General features: G+C 61.2%; 1 protein-coding gene across 2 annotated transcripts in view; it reads right to left on the reverse strand.

The window, feature by feature from the left end:
• Positions 1-4,019: 4,019 nt before the first annotated feature.
• Positions 4,020-16,376, reverse strand: part of PRODH (proline dehydrogenase 1) — a gene marked incomplete at its 5' end in the record, with an annotated part of 13,912 nt that continues 1,555 nt past the window's right edge. The window contains 13 exons of one of the 2 annotated variants that reach the window (XR_014269768.1): positions 4,020-4,328; positions 4,512-5,317; positions 6,660-6,748; positions 7,131-7,229; positions 7,314-7,489; positions 7,666-7,812; positions 7,923-8,015; positions 8,351-8,432; positions 8,718-8,797; positions 8,958-9,074; positions 9,484-9,548; positions 9,692-9,841; positions 10,177-10,211. Coding sequence is in view for 1 of the 2 variants with exons in the window: in XM_082491763.1 (XP_082347889.1) it covers positions 5,130-5,317; positions 6,660-6,748; positions 7,131-7,229; positions 7,314-7,489; positions 7,666-7,812; positions 7,923-8,015; positions 8,351-8,432; positions 8,718-8,797; positions 8,958-9,074; positions 9,484-9,548; positions 9,692-9,841; positions 10,177-10,211 (1,321 nt within the window). Of the gene's footprint in view, positions 5,318-6,659; positions 6,749-7,130; positions 7,230-7,313; positions 7,490-7,665; positions 7,813-7,922; positions 8,016-8,350; positions 8,433-8,717; positions 8,798-8,957; positions 9,075-9,483; positions 9,549-9,691; positions 9,842-10,176; positions 10,212-16,376 lie in introns of both variants that reach the window. The other variant, XM_082491763.1, reaches the window with a different exon arrangement.

Raw genomic sequence — 16,376 nt, forward strand, 5'->3', positions numbered from 1 at the left:
TGCTGCTGGCTGCATCCGAGGAGCTGTGGAAGGGTGTATGGACAGTGTCCACCTCCCGCGGAGCTGGGTCTGAGCGCCACACACCTGCGGGGCTTTCCTGCAGATGTGGAGCCTCCATCCCACTAGGCATGAGTTGGCCAGCATCCTTCTGGAGAGGATTAGGTGTCCTGAGTGCCTTCCCAGCCCCGAGATCCCTTCACCGAGCAAAGAGTAAATGAGTTTGGTGGGTTCTCACCACCACCATCCTGTGGTGTTTGGGGCTGATGTGCAGAGAAGGTTTCTCTCCTGCTCAGACAAGAGCTTCCCAATGGGGAAGTGTCTGGTGGTCTTGCCGGTGGGAATTACTCTTTTTCACAGTTACACGCCAATAAATGTGCCTGCAGGAGTCTCACTGACCTCCTGATGCTCAGCCATGGGCAGTGGCCTGTGCAAAGCGCCCAGATGGTTTCAAATCTACAGGACTGGCCCCTGCAACCGTGCGTTCTCTGCGTTGGCTTTCAGAGACTGGCCCAGAAGCCACCGACAACCTGCAATTTTGACAGTTCGGATTTGTAACACCCTGGTCCGGCGCCTTGTTGGAGCAGGGTGCAGCGAGCCCAGGCGCCCCGTGGCCTTTGCATGCGTGATGCCACGGCAGGGAGCAGCCAGGACCCTCCGTGGCATGAAGCCGGGAAGGCAAAGCCAAGCTTGTTCCTAGTGACATTGGCATTGGGCCACCAGCAGGGACTCGGATGGCAGTGACCGTGCCTGAGGTTGCCTTTTCCCCATTCCCTGTGCCACAGGTGTACCGGCACGTTGTGGCCGACATCCCACTGGCAGCATCCTTGGCGCAGAAGAAAGGTGTGATGGTTTACCCAGTATAACCCACCAACTTTCCTTTTCAGACCTGAGCTTTCAAATGGGCTTGTGACCATTGCGTAGCCCCCCTTTTTCCCCTCTGCAGCCCCAGCACCTTTCACGTGCCCCCGATTCCTTTCCACACATTTGGCAGCAGCACTGGGAAACAGCATCCCTTGCCCGGCTTCCCCTGCCTCCGCATCCCTGTCTCCCAGTTCATCCTGTCCTGCTCGCAGGACCTGCCTGGAGGGTGCCCACAAACACACTGGTGGTCCTGTTTGCCCCTCCATGGCCAAGGCAGGAATGCCAAGACCGCGGTGACCCGGCTGCGTGGAGGCATGAGGAGTTCCCTCGGGATGACTCTCAGCCTCGGGCTGAGCTCAGCGCCCCTTTCTGGCTGGGAAAGCGGGCTGGGGAGGGGGCTAACCCCAGTCAGGCAGGAAGGCAGGCTAGGCGGCTGCGTCCCCACACCTCCCCTGGCGGCCGTCCCCACCGGGAGCTTTGGCCTCACTCCGGCTGTTTCCATATCTCGGATCCCCTTCCTATCCGCTCTCTCCATCACCGGCTGTGCCGAGTGTTCCTGGTGCTCCTCTGCCCCGCTCCCGACGAGCCAGGGCAGGCTCGTACCACTACGCCATCCCCACGCCGCTGCTTTGTGCAAGGACGTGTTTGATTCCGGTTGTTTTCCGGCTTCAGTAAACAGCTCGCTCTTCTCTCCTCTTCCTGCAGGCAGTGGGTCCCACGCTGCTCCGTTTCACAGACTGGCAGGGGTTGGAAAGGGACCTCTGGAGATCATCCAGTCCAACCCCCTCCTACCAAAGCAGGGTCACCCACAGCAGGTTGCACAGGATGGCATCCAGGCGGGTTTGGAATATCTCCAGAAACTCCACCGCCTCTCTGGGCAGCCTGTGCCAGTGCTCTGCCACCCTCAAAGTAGTTTTTTCTCGCGTTGAGATGGAATTTCCCGTGTTCCAGTTTGTGTCCATTGCCCCCCTGTTCCTGTCGCTGGGCACCACTGAAAATCTGGCCCCATCCTCTTGCCACCCACCCTTTAGATATTGATAAGATCCATCATTATCGGCTCTAACCCGTGCCAGGGCAGGGGTTGGGCTGTAACTGGGGAGACGAGCTGCTCCCTCGGAAGATGCTGCCGGCTGGTAGCCAGAGGCTGGAGAAGCTGCTGAGGATGCTGCGGGGAGGAGGCGGAGGGAGGATTTAGGGTGCTCATGGTCTGGGCGTGCTGGGGGACTGCGGGGCCCACGGGTGTCAGCCACCCATTCCCGCCTCTCCCCCTGCTCCCGGCCAGGCTGTTGCCCATGCCAGCGCACTGCTAGCACGGCTCGATGCTTTCCATTCCACCATTTGCAGTTCCTTTTCCAGACTTCAGGCTGGAAACGACCCGCCGGGTGCTTGCCTCCTGTTGAAGTGTGTTTTGGAAAATGTCAGAGAGGAAAAAAAAAAAAAAAAAAAGAAAACAACTAACCCAGCACTATAGTATTTCTGAACACAAAACTAAGGAAAAAGACGTTGTTTTGTCAACAGTTCAAAAAAAATCCCTGCAGCTGTTTCGGTGCGGCGTCACACAATACCGGGCGCTCGTCACCATCCCGCCGGGACGCGGCCGGGCTCTGCTCCTTGGACGAAGCTGCCGCTCACGTGTCCTCTTGGGCCGCTGGCGGCATTCGAGCGCGAGGCCGCCGAGATGGTCGCGGCAAGGATGCGGATTCTTTCCCCTTGCAACTCCCCCTGCTGCTGTAGCCAGCATCCTCGCAAAACGGCGCGCTGCAGCACGGGCTACCGATGTACCCGCCACCGTTTCGCGCCTCTTCTGCTTTCGGGACAAGCAGAAAGCAGCTTCCAGCAGCGAGAGGTAAAATTCAGAGAGGTGGGGAAAGCCTGAGGTGTAGGGGAAGGGTTTGGTTGGGTCGACGCACCCAGAAATAAAAGGAGAGGTTGCTGTTTTCTGGCTGAGCGTGGGTAAAGGTTGCGGGGAACATGGGGATTTGGGGGATTTTAAGGGCATTCAGTGCCTGGGTAGACAGGAGGCAGCACCCTGACCCCATACACAGCCCCCGCAAACAGCAGCATCCCCCCAGCCCCCCCCGGAGCCATGCTGCAGAGCTGCCTGGAGGAGCACCAGTCCTTTCCATCTCGGAAAGAGGGCTGAGGAGAGGGTCCTCAGCCAAAAAAGGGTCAACTTCGGTCAAGGAAAAAAGGTCAAATGGTCCAACTCCCCCAAAGAGGGGTCAAGAGGGGCCGTGTACGTGAAGCTGCTGGCATGGAGGCTGCAACATCCTGCAGGTTCCCTGGGCGTCTTTGCAGAAGCCTCCAGTGGGTGAAGGCTGCTCATGCATGCAGCCGGCCCTGGGGCCAGCCCCACCGGCACAGCCCAGGTCGTGGGGCAGCAGCGTGGTCCACGCCACCGCTGCAGCATCCTGCGCAGGCTGGAGAGGCAGCCCAGGGCCGGGAACACATCTGCATGCCTCCCCAAAAATAGCAGGAGCCCAGCTGCTGCCTGCACCAGCACTGCTTTTAAATCCCAGCAACCCCAGCCCTGTGCTCCAGCCATACTCCCTGCTCCTTCCAGGTTTGTTTGTTTTTTTTTTTTTTTTGTTTTTTTTTAAGGCATGGGAGTCTCAACTAGAGAAAAGGCAGGAGGTGACCATGTCTGGAAAGCCTAAACTTCACCCCTTTGGCTTGGGGGTGGCTCATGAGAAGGGGAGACGCTGCCTCAGCTGCTGGGCAGGGAAGCCCCAGAGATGCTTGTGAGCCCAAAACGAGCCCAGGTAAAACCTGCCCCTAATTTGAGGCAGGATGCGCGTCCCCTAAAAGTGGATCTCAGGGTGGGGAAGAAACTCTCCCACAGCTGCCACCGCCTCCCCCCCCACCCCCCCCCAGGCAGGAGGATGCTCCAAAGCTCTGAGCTTCCCCCCTCCCCCCCCCCAACCCCAGCACAGACAGCTCCAAAGCTTTTCCATTCCCACACCTGGGGAAGTTTGGCCTCACGCCGTACAACCCGTGTCTGCCTCCTTTCCCCAAGCCCTGACCCCAGCTCAGGCCAAAGTGTGGAGCCAGAGGGGGCCGAGTAGGCACTACCCCCCCTTGGTCTCAACCAGGGCAGTGAAGCAGAGCCCAGGGATGGACAGTTGCCCAATAACTCCAAGAGAGAGACAGGAGCAAGAACAGCTGTGATTTAATCATCACCGTTCTCTGCAAATCCAGTGTATGGCAGAGCTGAGCCCCCAGTCCAGCTCCTGGTGCTCCCCCATGGCCACCACCCCCTGCCCGCAGCATGGACCTGGTCTAGCGCAGGAGCCAGGGACTGCAGGCAGGGCAGGAGCAGCGCAGGGATGGGCCAGCCAGCTCCCCTCCCCCCCTCCTGCCCCAGTTGACATGCTCCTGAGGATGGACAGCCCCATGGAAGCTTTGGCTCTGCTGAGCCTGGTGGGACGGGGGAGAAGAACCTGGTGGGACGGGGGGGTGTGAAGAACCTGGTGGGACGGGGGGGGGGTGAAGAACCTGGTGGGACAAGGGGGGGGGGTGAAGAACCTGGTGGGACGGGGGGTGTGTGTGTGTGTGAAGAACCTGGTGGGATGGGGGGGGGGGTGTGAAGAACCTGGTGGGACGGGGGGGTGTGTGAAGAACCTGGTGGGACGGGGGGGGGTGTGAAGAACCTGGTTCTGCCCAGGACCTGGCCAGCTCTGGTCTGGGCAATGCTGGTGAGCAGCCACAGAGTAGCTGCCCCGGGACAGGCAACAGGAACTCATTCTGCCCCTGCCCAGGTCATGGTGGCTTCTGCTTCAGCATCTGCTTCTATGGAGCTGGAAAAGGCCGTACCCCAGCCCCAGCAGAGGCTGCAGGAGCTTCTGGCTGAGGCCAGCTTGTCCCTGAGCCACCCACAGCCCGCCCTGGACCCGAGCCCGTGGCACTAAGCAGGCGGCCAAATCTCCCCGTGCAATCCCACATGGGGAAAACCCCCGGGCCAGCATCCACCGAGGTCAGGGGGGCGGGGGGCTGGCAGGGGAGCCCCAGCACCTCCCCTGAGACAGCCCAGGGCAACCGCAGCCCAAAAGCCCCTGGGCTGGCAGAGCGACATCCCTCGGGGCAGTGGCAGCTGGGACAACCCTACAGTAGTGACCTCCAGAAGGCGTTATGTGGTTCAAACAGCAACAAGGACGTGTCCCCTCCCGGGGCAGAGGGTGCCGATGGGGGGGGGGAAACTGCAGCAGAACTAGGACGGGGAATGGCAACAGTGGTTATAGGCGAAGGCACAAGAGACCCCGGGGTTGGGGTTAGTGGTTGGGGCTGAAGAAGGTGCCCTCAAGGAGCCTCCTCTTGACCTCCCTCCAGAGAAGGTCCCGCTCCCGGTTCGCCCTCTGCACGAAGCCCCTGTTCTCCTGGGCCCTGCGGGACAGGTAGGGCAGAACTTCGTTCACCGGCCCGTAGGGGACGTACTTGTAGACGGGGAAGCCGGCCTGACCTGGAGGGAGAGAGGAGGCTGCTCAGGGAAGTATCGAGAAGGATTGATATTCAAGGCCAGGCTGGACGTGGCCTTGGGCAACCTGGGCTGGTGGGAGGTGTCCCTGCCTATGGCAGGGGGGTTGGAACTCGATGATCTTCAAGGTCCTTTCCAACCTAAACCATTCTATGATTCTAAAGGGGAAAAAAAAGGAAAAAAAAAAAAAAAAAAAAAAAAAAGTGGGCAGGGGAAAAAGGGGAGGAAAAGAAAAAGGAAAAAACAAGGCGGGGAAAGAAGGGGGGAAGAAACAAGGCGGAGGGGGGAAAGAAAGAGGAAAAAACAAGGATGGGAAGGAAAAAAGCCTCCCCTACCCCCAGCTGTCCCGTGCCCCCCGGGCTGTGCCGACGGGGCGAGGGACGGCGGGTGGGGGGGCTGCAGCGGCCAGAGGCTGCGGTTGACCACCGGGGAGGGGGAACGGCGGCACATCCCTCCCCCGGCTCAGCACAGGGAGCTTGGGAACACGCCGGGGGGAACGGGCCGAGGTCACCGGGAGCCCTGGGAATGTCGGCAGCCAGAGCCCAGCCAATTCGAGAAGCATTCAACCAGAAACATCAAGTTAACACATTTTTCCAGCATGACCAGAGGAGGTTGCAGACAGGCAGCCAAACCCCGCTTGCGAGGGGAACTCCAGGACAGAGCAGCATCCAGGCTGGACAACTGCCCGGTCTGCCTCCTGCTGCTCTCCTGGCCTCGGGTCTCCGCTCCGGCCACTGGCGTGGGCAGCAGGCTCAAGACCCCGACCTGCGTTGGGCTACTTGGACCCTTGCATGTCCCTCTGTCTGGGCCCCCGGGAGCTCTGCTTGGGCCAGCGGCAGAGGAGAGGACAAGGTCATGCAAGAGCCCGTTGCCACCCCACTAGCGGAGCGTCCAGGAGTTGGGGTTCACCTCCAGCTGAGCAAAGCAACGCTCTCAGACCAAGGAGGTACAAGAGGGGTTTGCTGTGGCCACGACCTGTCTCCGCCCTTGTCAAGGAGTACCCCGATCCCAGCTCAGAGTCCAAAGCAGGAATCTCCCTGCCCAGCCATCATGGTCTCATGGGGCCTCCAGAAGGCAGATGTGATTCTCCATCTACATCCTCGCCAAACCCCATGCGGGGGACACAGCGCTCCACACAGCTGGGCAAGAGGCAACAAGGCACTGTCCTCAGCCAGATCTGCTCTCCGACAGTCCTGCCTTGACCAGGGCAGACCCATAGCCTGGCTCCATCCGTCCTTCAGACCCCACAACAGCTCCTGAGGGAGACCTCAGGGGTCAAGGTGGGGCAGGAGCACATCTGCCAATCCCCTCCACTGCCAGCACTCACCCAGTGGGAAGGTGATCTGGTCACACATGCCCAGCAGCTGCCCGAAACACACCTTCTTCTCTGAGGGATGGATCCCAAGCTCCTTCATCCTGCAAGCCAAGCCTCACGTTAGGGAAGAGCAGAGACAGCGTGTCCCACCAGAGAAGTGGGGATCAACTCCAAGTATGACAGCACAGCACCGACCACGTCCCACGTGGATGCTCAGATGCAAGGACTTGAGGGATTTGTTTATAAAACAGCCTCTGGGCTGGGCCATGGGGCCAGCTCTGCAGCTGCTGTGAGCCACCATGCTGTGCCCCAGCTCCAAACCTCAACCAAAGCCCTGAGCACCAGGTAGGAGTTAGGATCCCCCCTGGCTGAGCGCAGAGGAGACCTGACAAGCAACAGCACGTCTCGCTGCAGCTCTGCTGGGCACCCCCATCCCTTGAGTCCCCAGTCCCTGCCATGCCACGCTGCCTCCCCAGCACCCACCTGCGCAGGGTAAACTTCACCGTGTCCTCGTTGTGAGATGCCACCATGATGTTGGCTTTCCGGCTGTGCTTGATCTCCTCCAGAATATAGTCCAGGCACCTGCAGGATAGTACGAGGCTGTGTGGTGAGGCTGCTCAAGCCCTGTGGGGTGGGAGGAGGAGTGTGGCTGGGGCTGTCCCCTACCTGTGGTACATCTCATTGGTCTTCTCATAGGTGGGGTTGATGGGATCCTCATAGCCAATCTGGGCCGCCCTCTCCCGCTCCTGTTCCATGTAGGCACCACGGACCAGCTTGGTGCCAAAGTGCCAGCCCTCCCGGCGCGACAGCTCCACGTCCACTGTCACATTGTCGTAAGCCTCCTGGGACCAGATGGAAGAGAAGGCACAAGGCCATTCCACCAGTGCCGCATCTGCCCTACGCCTTCAGACAGCCAACCCCAGAGTCGTGCCATCGCATTGCCATGGCTTCAGGAGCCAAGGTCCCCATCCAGCTGCTCCAGCAGGTCCTTTCTGCCCAGCCTCCTGCTGGACCTCACCTTCAGGTAGCACTGGTAGGTGTTGAAGATGATTGCCCGATCCCTGTTGAAGCGGCGCTGCATCTCCAGGGTGAGGCGGCTGATGGCTGGCTGGAAGTAGCTCTGCTCTGCGTCCACCATCAGCCTCACGCCCTTCTCCGTGGCTCTCTGTGGGGGTGAATGACAATGCAGGTTGGGTTCATGGAGCCACCTGCTACATGTCTCCCCCTCTGCGGCAGTGCCCGTGCCCAGCTCCCACCACCCCAGCAGCCCCTCACCTTGGCAAGGACGTCCATCCGCTGCAGCATCCGCTTCATCTGCAGATCCTCCTCCTCAGTGAAGCGTGAGAGCAGAGGCTCCAGCTGCCCAGTCTGAAACGACAACAGCTTGTGGCACCCTGTCTGTGGCCAGTCGTGCCCATGGGAGGCAGAAACACTCCCTAGGTGGGAGGAAGCCCATCCCTCAGGGCTGCTGCCCACCCCAGCTCCCACTGGCCAGCACAGGGTGACCACCCTGCCAGCTTGGTGGCTGCACATGGTGGATCACGGCATGGCCGGGCTCTGGCAGCACAGATACCAGCCAGCACCGCAGCCACCAGCGAGCTACGGGACAGGGCCTGGGGGCAGCAGACCCACATACCGGTCTCCCAAAATCCCTGTTGTCTCCCTGTGGGGCCACTCCGGGGGTAGCACAGATGGGTACCCACCTGCACGTTGGGGACGAGCAGCAGCTTGGAGATCTTGGTGCGGCTGTCAATCAGGCTGTTCCAGTCCAGCAGGTCCACAGTGCTGGGAGCAGAAAGCCAGGTTCGACCTGGTGTCTTGCAGGGGCAGGAGGGTCTCTGCCAGCTCCTGACCCCCACCAGTAAGCAGGGTGCACAGCATGGGCCACCCTGACCTGTCTTGTCACCTCCACCCAAAGCTCCTCTATGCTTGGTCACTGTGCTGAGCCAGTGCTGGCCTTTGGAGACCTCCCCTCGCTGCTGCCCCAGGAACAGGGACAACCCCAGGAGCAGGGACAAGGTCCCCCAGCGTCCCCACTCCACAGCACCCCCCAGGTCGCAGGCAGCTTACCCGCTCACACCCAGGTCCTCGCCCGTGAACCAGTGCTGGCTCTCTGCCTTGGTTGCGATGCCAAGGTTGGCCAGGGCCTCCTGCCACCAATGAGAACATCAGTGCCAAGGGGCTACAGGGGTCCTACTGCTCCAGGCTCAGAGGTGTCACAGGTCAAGGCTGCTCCAGGACCTCTGCAGCCACCTCCAGCAGCGCATCCCCTGCAGCGCAGCCTCCTCCATCAGACATCACCCGCCTCACCTGCAGCTTCTCTGCCTCCAGTTTCATCTCCAGTGCTGCCCGCCCAGCCTGGCCTTGCTCCGCGGCCATTTGGTGGAAGAACCTCCGCCACTTCACCAGCACCTCTGAGAACTGCAGCTGCGGGGACAGATTCGAGGTGAGACACCCAGGCTGGAGCCCAACTGGCTTGGAGCCTCCTATCATGTTGGGGCTTTGCAAGATCATACCCAGCCTGAGGCAGACTCTGACCCTATAGCAGGGGACCTTGGCCAAGCAGGGCCCAAACCTAGCAGTACACCCACACACACCCTCGTGTTGGGACCTCTACGCTTCTGAACTCTTTGTGTGTCCCCAAAAGTTGAGGCCGGGTCTCCAGGGTGGTGTTGGGCACACAGGGGACAGCCTGTTGATGCCCACTCCCCTCTGCTATCAGTGGAGATGCCGCTGCAGCAAGTCTGGCACCCCAAAGCACCAGCCACCCCCCAGATGCATCATCTGTGGCCCCGGCTCTGACCCACCTTGACCTGGTCACAGCCCTGGCACTCACCAGGAACTGAGGTCTGCCCAGAGCCGTCAACTTGATGGCCGAGAAGCCGTCCTGCGAGCTGCCACCTGGATGGAGCCACGAAGACAGAGCTAGGTTGACAGGCAGGGTGCTCGGGTAGAAGGGAGGTACCTGAGGTATGGTGGTGGGCCGCAGGGTCCCTGCAGTCCCCAGGCACAGCAGGGCTGCTCAGTACATGTGGAGCACTTACTCGAGGCGTCAATGCAGTGGAGGAAAGTCTCCATGTGCTGGTCACACTTGGCCTCGTCGGCGTAGAAATACGTGCGGGCGCTGATGACCCCACCGCGGCGATCCCCAAATCCCCGATGGGCTCGGTATTGCTTCTCCCTTTGCTCCGCTCCTGGGGTGGAAGAGCATGGAGATGGGCCACGCCACCCTGCTGAGCTCCTACGAGCCTTCCCAGGAGCTCCTGCCATGGGGGCAGGGGAGAGGGGCTCCAGCTTGGACCTCGAAAGAGCCTCCGAGGGCTGCAATGTGCCCTGTCTGCTCTGTCGCCCGAGCAGGGGCTGAGCCTTTGCAGAGGGGCAGGGTTGGCCAAGAACCAAGATGTCCATCATCCAGCTCATATTTTGAGGCTGCGGCAGCTGGGTCCTGCCCCCATGCCGGGCCCGCAGTGCCCGGATCAGCTGGACCTTCAGGCTATCTCCTGTCAGCAGGAGAGTCTGGGTCACTCACCTCCCATCTCCTTCTCGGCTGCAGAGGTGCAGGAGCTAAGAAGAGAAACAGGGAAGATAAGGGCCAGGTCAGCAACCTGCCCCCCACAACCCCACACTGGTGGTCAGGGCAGCTCTGAGGCTGCCCTGCTGCCATCCAGGCGCTGGACCCTGCTCTTCCCTCACCAACCCACGGCCAATGGATCAAACGTTGCTCAGCGTGAGCTCCGTGGGCAGGTCAGATGCCCCAAACCTACTCGTGGAAGATGACGAGGTTCCAACGGCCAGGCAAGTGTTACCTGGAGGCAGCACAGGGAGGATGCTCTGTCCTAGCGTTAAGAGCTGCTCTCAACCAGCCCACCCCATGGCAAGGACAAGGTCAGCTCTGGTGGGGCTAGGTGCTCTGTCTCCAACCATGCCAGCCCATGGTCCTCACACTGTGGTGGCACCAAACCTCAACCCAACGCCTGCCCACCTTACAGGCACCAGCAGCCAGACCATGAAGCGAGGAGCTCCTCCAGACCCAGGGCGCATCAAGCCATAGGATGCCCCGCCGAAGCTCAGCTGCCCCATGTTCCTCTGCGCCTTGGCATTGGACAACACCTTACAAACAAGGTCTCAGCTTCAACTCCCGTTGACCTCAGATGTAATTTCAAGCCCAAGCTCTTTGCCACAGAGATAACAGGGCTCTGACAGCCCAGGAGGACACGGGCCAAGTCATGAGATCCTCCTCGAGCTCAAGCAGCTAAGCCTTCTCCCTGACACCCTAAATCCAGCCCGCAGACTGGAGGTCTCATCCAGCAACACCGCCAACCCCTGGAGAGCAGCCCTGAGTGACAGCAGAGCCACCTCTTCCAGGAGACCTCCGCCTTGGAGTCACTGTCCCAAAACAGGCTGTGCCCAACAGTGGGGAAAGCACGCTGCCAGCCAAGCGGCAAAGCCATCCGTTCGGAGCCAGAGGACTCACACAAGAGAGCGGAGATGCACGTGGCATGGTCCCAGAACACGTTCTCCCGCATGGAAACCCTGTGACAGGGATTAAGGGCTGCTGGAAGCATAAACAAGCGGAGACAAGCCCTTCCCCTCCCGCTCCCTGGAGCCAGGAACAGCCCCGCATTGCTCAAGGCGCAGCGGAGCCTGGTGTGAACCGAGGCTGGAGCAGCCGGAGCTCATGGGGAGCAGCAGGCACCACGTCTGGCAGGCTCTGCTCCGTGATTTTGCTATCCTCCAGGACAGGCCGAGAAGCTTTCCACCCCTGAATAGAGAAGGTGGAAGAAAGCAGATGTCGTACACCCAGGGATGGGCAGCGGGTGGAAGGTCCCCTCGGAGCAAGCAGTGTGGCATGGGGGAAGGCTTCAGCTGGACACGCTGCTGAAGGACTCTGAGGACACGTTGAGAGAGATGGGTCCCGCGGGCAGGTCCTGGCCGCAGCACAGCTCTGAACCCCGAAGCGCACCCCACGTCCCGCATGGGAAGCGCCGGGAAGAGCGGCGGGGAGCGAAGCCTCCTCTGACCTACCCAGGGTGAAGGCGCGCAACTCAATTAGCAAACAGCACCCTGGCATCTGATGCGGTTTGTGTTCCTGAAGACAAACACGCCCTTTCCAGCAGCATTCCTGCGGCATGAGCGCGCTGAGCCCTTCCTCCCCGCGGGGGGCACTCAAAGCAGTGCCATGGCGCTCGCTTCCTTGTTCTGCATCAACCAAAATAAAGGAAGCTCCACCCAGCTGAAAAAATAGCTCTTTCTTGATATCATCTGCTTCCTTTGCACTACTAGTCTTGGCCAGCAAAGCCATCCCCGCACCAACCAAGTGCCACTTAACCCAGCTTATACCTGGCCACCACTTCTGCAAGCTGAGAGCAGGTGTCCCAGGGCAGGCTGGAGAGTTGGGCAGAGAGAAACCTTATGAAGTTCAACAAGGGCAAGTGGAGGGTACTGCACCTGGGGAGGAATAACGCCCTGCAGCAGTACAGGTTGGGGGCTGACCTCCTGGAGAGCAGCTCTGTGGGAAAGGACCTGGGAGTCCTGGTGGACAACAGGATGACCATGAGCCAGCAGTATGCCCTGGTGGCCAAGAAGGCCAATGGCATCCTGAGGGGCATCAAGAAGAGTGTGGCCAGCAGGGCAAGGGAGGTCATCCTCCCCTTCTGCTCTGCCCTGGGGAGGCCACATCTGGAGTGCTGTGTCCAGTTCTGGGATCCCCAGTTCAAGAAGGACAAGGATCTGCTGGAGAGGGTCCAGCAAAGGGCTATGAAGATGAGGGGACTGGAGCATCTCTCTGATGAGGAAAGGCTGAGGGACTTGGGGCTTTTCAGTCTGGAGAGGACTGAGGGGGGGATCTTATAAGTCCTTAACGGGAGGGTGCCGGGGGGATGGGAACAGTCTGTGTTCAGTGGTGCCCAGTGACAGGACAAGAGGGAACGGGCACAAACTTGGCCATAGGAAGTTCCATCTGAACATGAGAAGGAACTTCTCCTGTGGGGGCGGCAGAGCACTGGCACAGCTGCCCAGAGAGTGGGGGAGTCTCCCCCTCTGGAGCCATTCCAAACCCGCCTGGACGTGTCCTGTGCCACTGCTGGAGGTGCCCCTGCTCTGGTGGGGGGTGGGATGGGGGAGCTCCAGAGGGTCCTTCCAGCCCTGACCAGTCTGGGATTCTGTGATCTCCAGGCACTGCCCAAATGCTTCTGGCAAGCTGTAAGCAGAGAGGAGCCACCTGCAAGGCACGCTCAGCACCCGGGAGCTCCCGCTCGCCCGGAGCGGGCACGACCCTGTTCCTCCACGTGCTGCAAAGAGGGTTATGAAGACGTGATGCAGCCCGCCGGATCACCGGGGAGGGTAATCCAGCTGACACAGCAGAATTAGGCTTTCAGGAAGTTTTTGATCAGGCTCAAATAAACCGTCTCAGGAGAAGCACAAAGGTCCCCTTGTTAGAAATAAGTCGGCAATAACCCATTAGGCCCTGGAGATTACCAGGAGAGCAACACGAGCACAGCGTAACCGCTCTGTTTGTCAGCAAACGGGTCTGGCAAAGGGCGTGAACAAACGCCAAGGAGAAGTTGTCACTGGATTACCACATCCAAGGAAAAAACTCATGGTCACATGAAGCCCAGACTGGACCTATGGGTGATGCTTAAAACCCCGCAGGGAGGAATAAAGCAAAGCTCTCGGCAGATGAAAGAATCCTTCGAGACTGCTCCATGCGTGAATTGTCAGCACGCAGCAGCCCAGGACCACCGCAGGACCTGCTTGCACAGCTTCAAGCTAAACAGAAACCACCATGTGACCACAGGGACCTGCAGCACACACAGGCAGAGCACTGGGCACGGGTGGCAGTGGCACTGGGAGCAGGAGGAGAAGGGGAAGAGGTAGCTCTGGGAGGCTGACCGGCCAGGCTGGATCGTCATCCCACACCGGGGCAGAAATCAGGTGTCCACAGAAGAAACCCCTAGAGGAAGTGAAGCCCACGAGCTGCGTGGCAGAGCCCTTCAGGGTGTCTGACAGCACGCAGGGGCAGGATTGTCCTTCCCCATGTTAGCACAACCCAACCCATCTGCCGGCTCAGGACACCCATGGGCCAGCAACGGCCCCGAGGCTGCAGGGGGACCACCACCACCACCTCCACTATGCATGGGGGGCTCCTTGTTTCACCCCACAGGGAGCAGAAACCCCTTCCCAGCCACAGTGGTACCTCTCCACACCCCACTCGGGGAGGGCTGCATCCAGCCCATGCGTTGCCCTGGGAGCGGAGCAGCACCCAGGCTCTACTGCCTGCAGGACACCTTTCTCCAGCCCTGTCACCATGACCTGGCAGCAGCCAAGGACTCCTGGGACAAGCTGGCAGAGCGCTGGATGCCAGCCCAGGCAGGGCAGGGCAGGTATGAGCCTGCGGCAGGCGGGATAAGCCGGTGCCTGCCCATGCTCGTTGCTGTTCCCAACCAGAAAGCCTGTGACAAGGAGCGGCCAGAGGCCATCGCTGGGGAGGAAAGGACATTTCCCTGCTGTGACCTCCAGCTTGCTCCAGAAGAACATGCCGCACGGGTAAGCGTGGCAGGGCTCTGCCTGCGGGAGAGAACAGCAGATGGCACCAGGAGGCCAAAAAAAACCAAACCTCTGGCTGCATCTGGTTTGTCCCTCTGCTTCCCGGCTGGCAGCGGGGTAAAGCCCTGAAGTGCCGATGGGAGGGAAGGATGCAGCCCCCGAGGCCAGCGGCCAAGAGTCCTGGACCCCTCTCCCCTCTCAACCACACGCAGCCCAGCTCGGCACCAGCACTGGTAATTTGGGGTTCTGCCACCAAACAGAGCCGGAGCGGTGCTTGGCACAGGACAGGATCCAACACAGCCCTTCCGATGCCACCCACGCCTCCCCTGGGCTTCGTCCCCACTCCGTGACATCCCTGGGTCATCTCCAGGATGGCATTTTTTTGTCCCCTCTCTGCTCATTTGTTGGAGCAAATCCTGCAGGGTGGCATCGGGGTGGGGGTGGGGGTGGTGGTGGTGTGGGGAACGGGGTCCGGCGCATGGTGTCACCCAGGGTGGGAATGCCCCATGCAGTGCAGGCAGAGCTCATCTAGCAGGGAATCCCACGCACGCAACCCCCAAATCTGCTGCAGGGCGGGGGGGACGATGACACCGGCACAGCCCAGGCACTCACAAACCACCGACACCCCCCCCACCGCCGTGAGCAGGCAGGACACCCATGCAGGCAGAGCCTGCCTGCCAAAGCCCTCGGTGGTCAACCACAGGGAAGCGCTGGGCACAGGCACCGCCGGAGCGAGGAGGGCAGCGATGCCACCACCACCGGGTCACGCCGGGGGCTCAGCCCCATGGGGATGCTGGGGCAACGTGCCCAGACCGCAGCTGGGTGCCCGGGGAAGAAACCACCCAAAACCACCGCTGCTCCACACCATTCCCACCCTCCACGGGCTGCAAGTGGGGTATTTTGAAGATTTTATATTAAAAAAAAAAAAAAAAAAAAAAAAAAAGCAGTTTGCCCCTCCCCTGCAGCCCCCACACCAGCACTGCCCTCGCAAGCTGCCCGCTCCCGCCGATGGGGATTTCGGGTGGCGGCGGCGAGCGGCAGTGTCACACCACCACGGCGATCAAGGGGTGGTCCCCGATAAGCAGCGCACGGGTGAGGAGCAGAGATAAGGCTCCCAGCACCGGCTGGGAGGAGTCCAGTGGCAGCACCTGCATCACCCCACCGACCTGATCCCCCCCCCCCACCGTGCAAACCACCCCAAAAAGCCATTTCTGCTGTATTTTTCACACCGTGTGACAAGCACGTGGCAGCTGGCCTGTGTCCCCGGCTGCAAACGGGGACGTGGGGCTGTTGCAGCCTCCCCAGGGGAGCGCTGCATCCCCATCCCTCCAGCAGGGCCACCCCTGTCACGGTGGGGGGGACACCACCCACCCCGGTGACCGTGGGGTGCCGGCCAGCGGCCCATCGATCGGGAGAGTGGTGCTGCCCGAAACTGGAGCCCAAATAGTGGAAAGTTACCGGCGGTTTTGGGCCAGCGCCTGCCCTTGGCAATGGGCGGGAGGCAGGGAAGGGTGCCCGGGACTGGGGGGGGGGGATAGTGCGGGAAGGGGGTGCGACCTGGGGGGGGAGGGAGGAGGGGGGGGGAGCAGTACCCCAGTTTGAGGGGGGTGGAAATGGTGGGGGGCAGCACCCCAATGTGTGTATAGTGGGGGATAGAGGGGGCAGGTCAGCGTCGCAGAGTGGGGGAGAAGGGAGACTGGGGGGGGGAGGGGGCAGAACCCCATTTGAGGTGGGGATAAGTGGGACAGGGGGGGTCAGCACCCCAGAGGGGGTGGGGGGGATTAGAGGTGAGGAGCCCCTCGGGGGGGTCGGGGGGGGGGGGGGAACAGCACCCCGGGGGTGGGGCAGGGCAGCGCCCCGGTGTGTGCGGGGGGGGTGGTGGTGAGGGGGACGGGACCCCAGTGTTGGAGGAATTGGGGGGGGGTGGGGGGGGTGTACAGCCTCCCGGTGTGTGCAGAGGGATGGGGGCGACGGGGACACAGCCCCCGTGCGTGTGCAGGGGGGTGGAGGGGGACAACACCCCAATTTGGGGGGGGGGGGGGGGGGGGGGCAGCACCCCTGGGAGGGCGAAGGTGGGGGGGGGGGGGGGGAGGCGCAGCCCGCCGCGCTCGGGGAGGATGGGGAGGGGGGGCGGCACCGTGACGCACGGCAAGCCCGGGGTGCGCAGCCAATGGGAGCGAGGGG

This window comes from Vanellus vanellus (assembly GCF_965231255.1).
Source record: "Vanellus vanellus genome assembly, chromosome: 16".
Lineage (NCBI taxonomy): Eukaryota > Metazoa > Chordata > Aves > Charadriiformes > Charadriidae > Vanellus > Vanellus vanellus.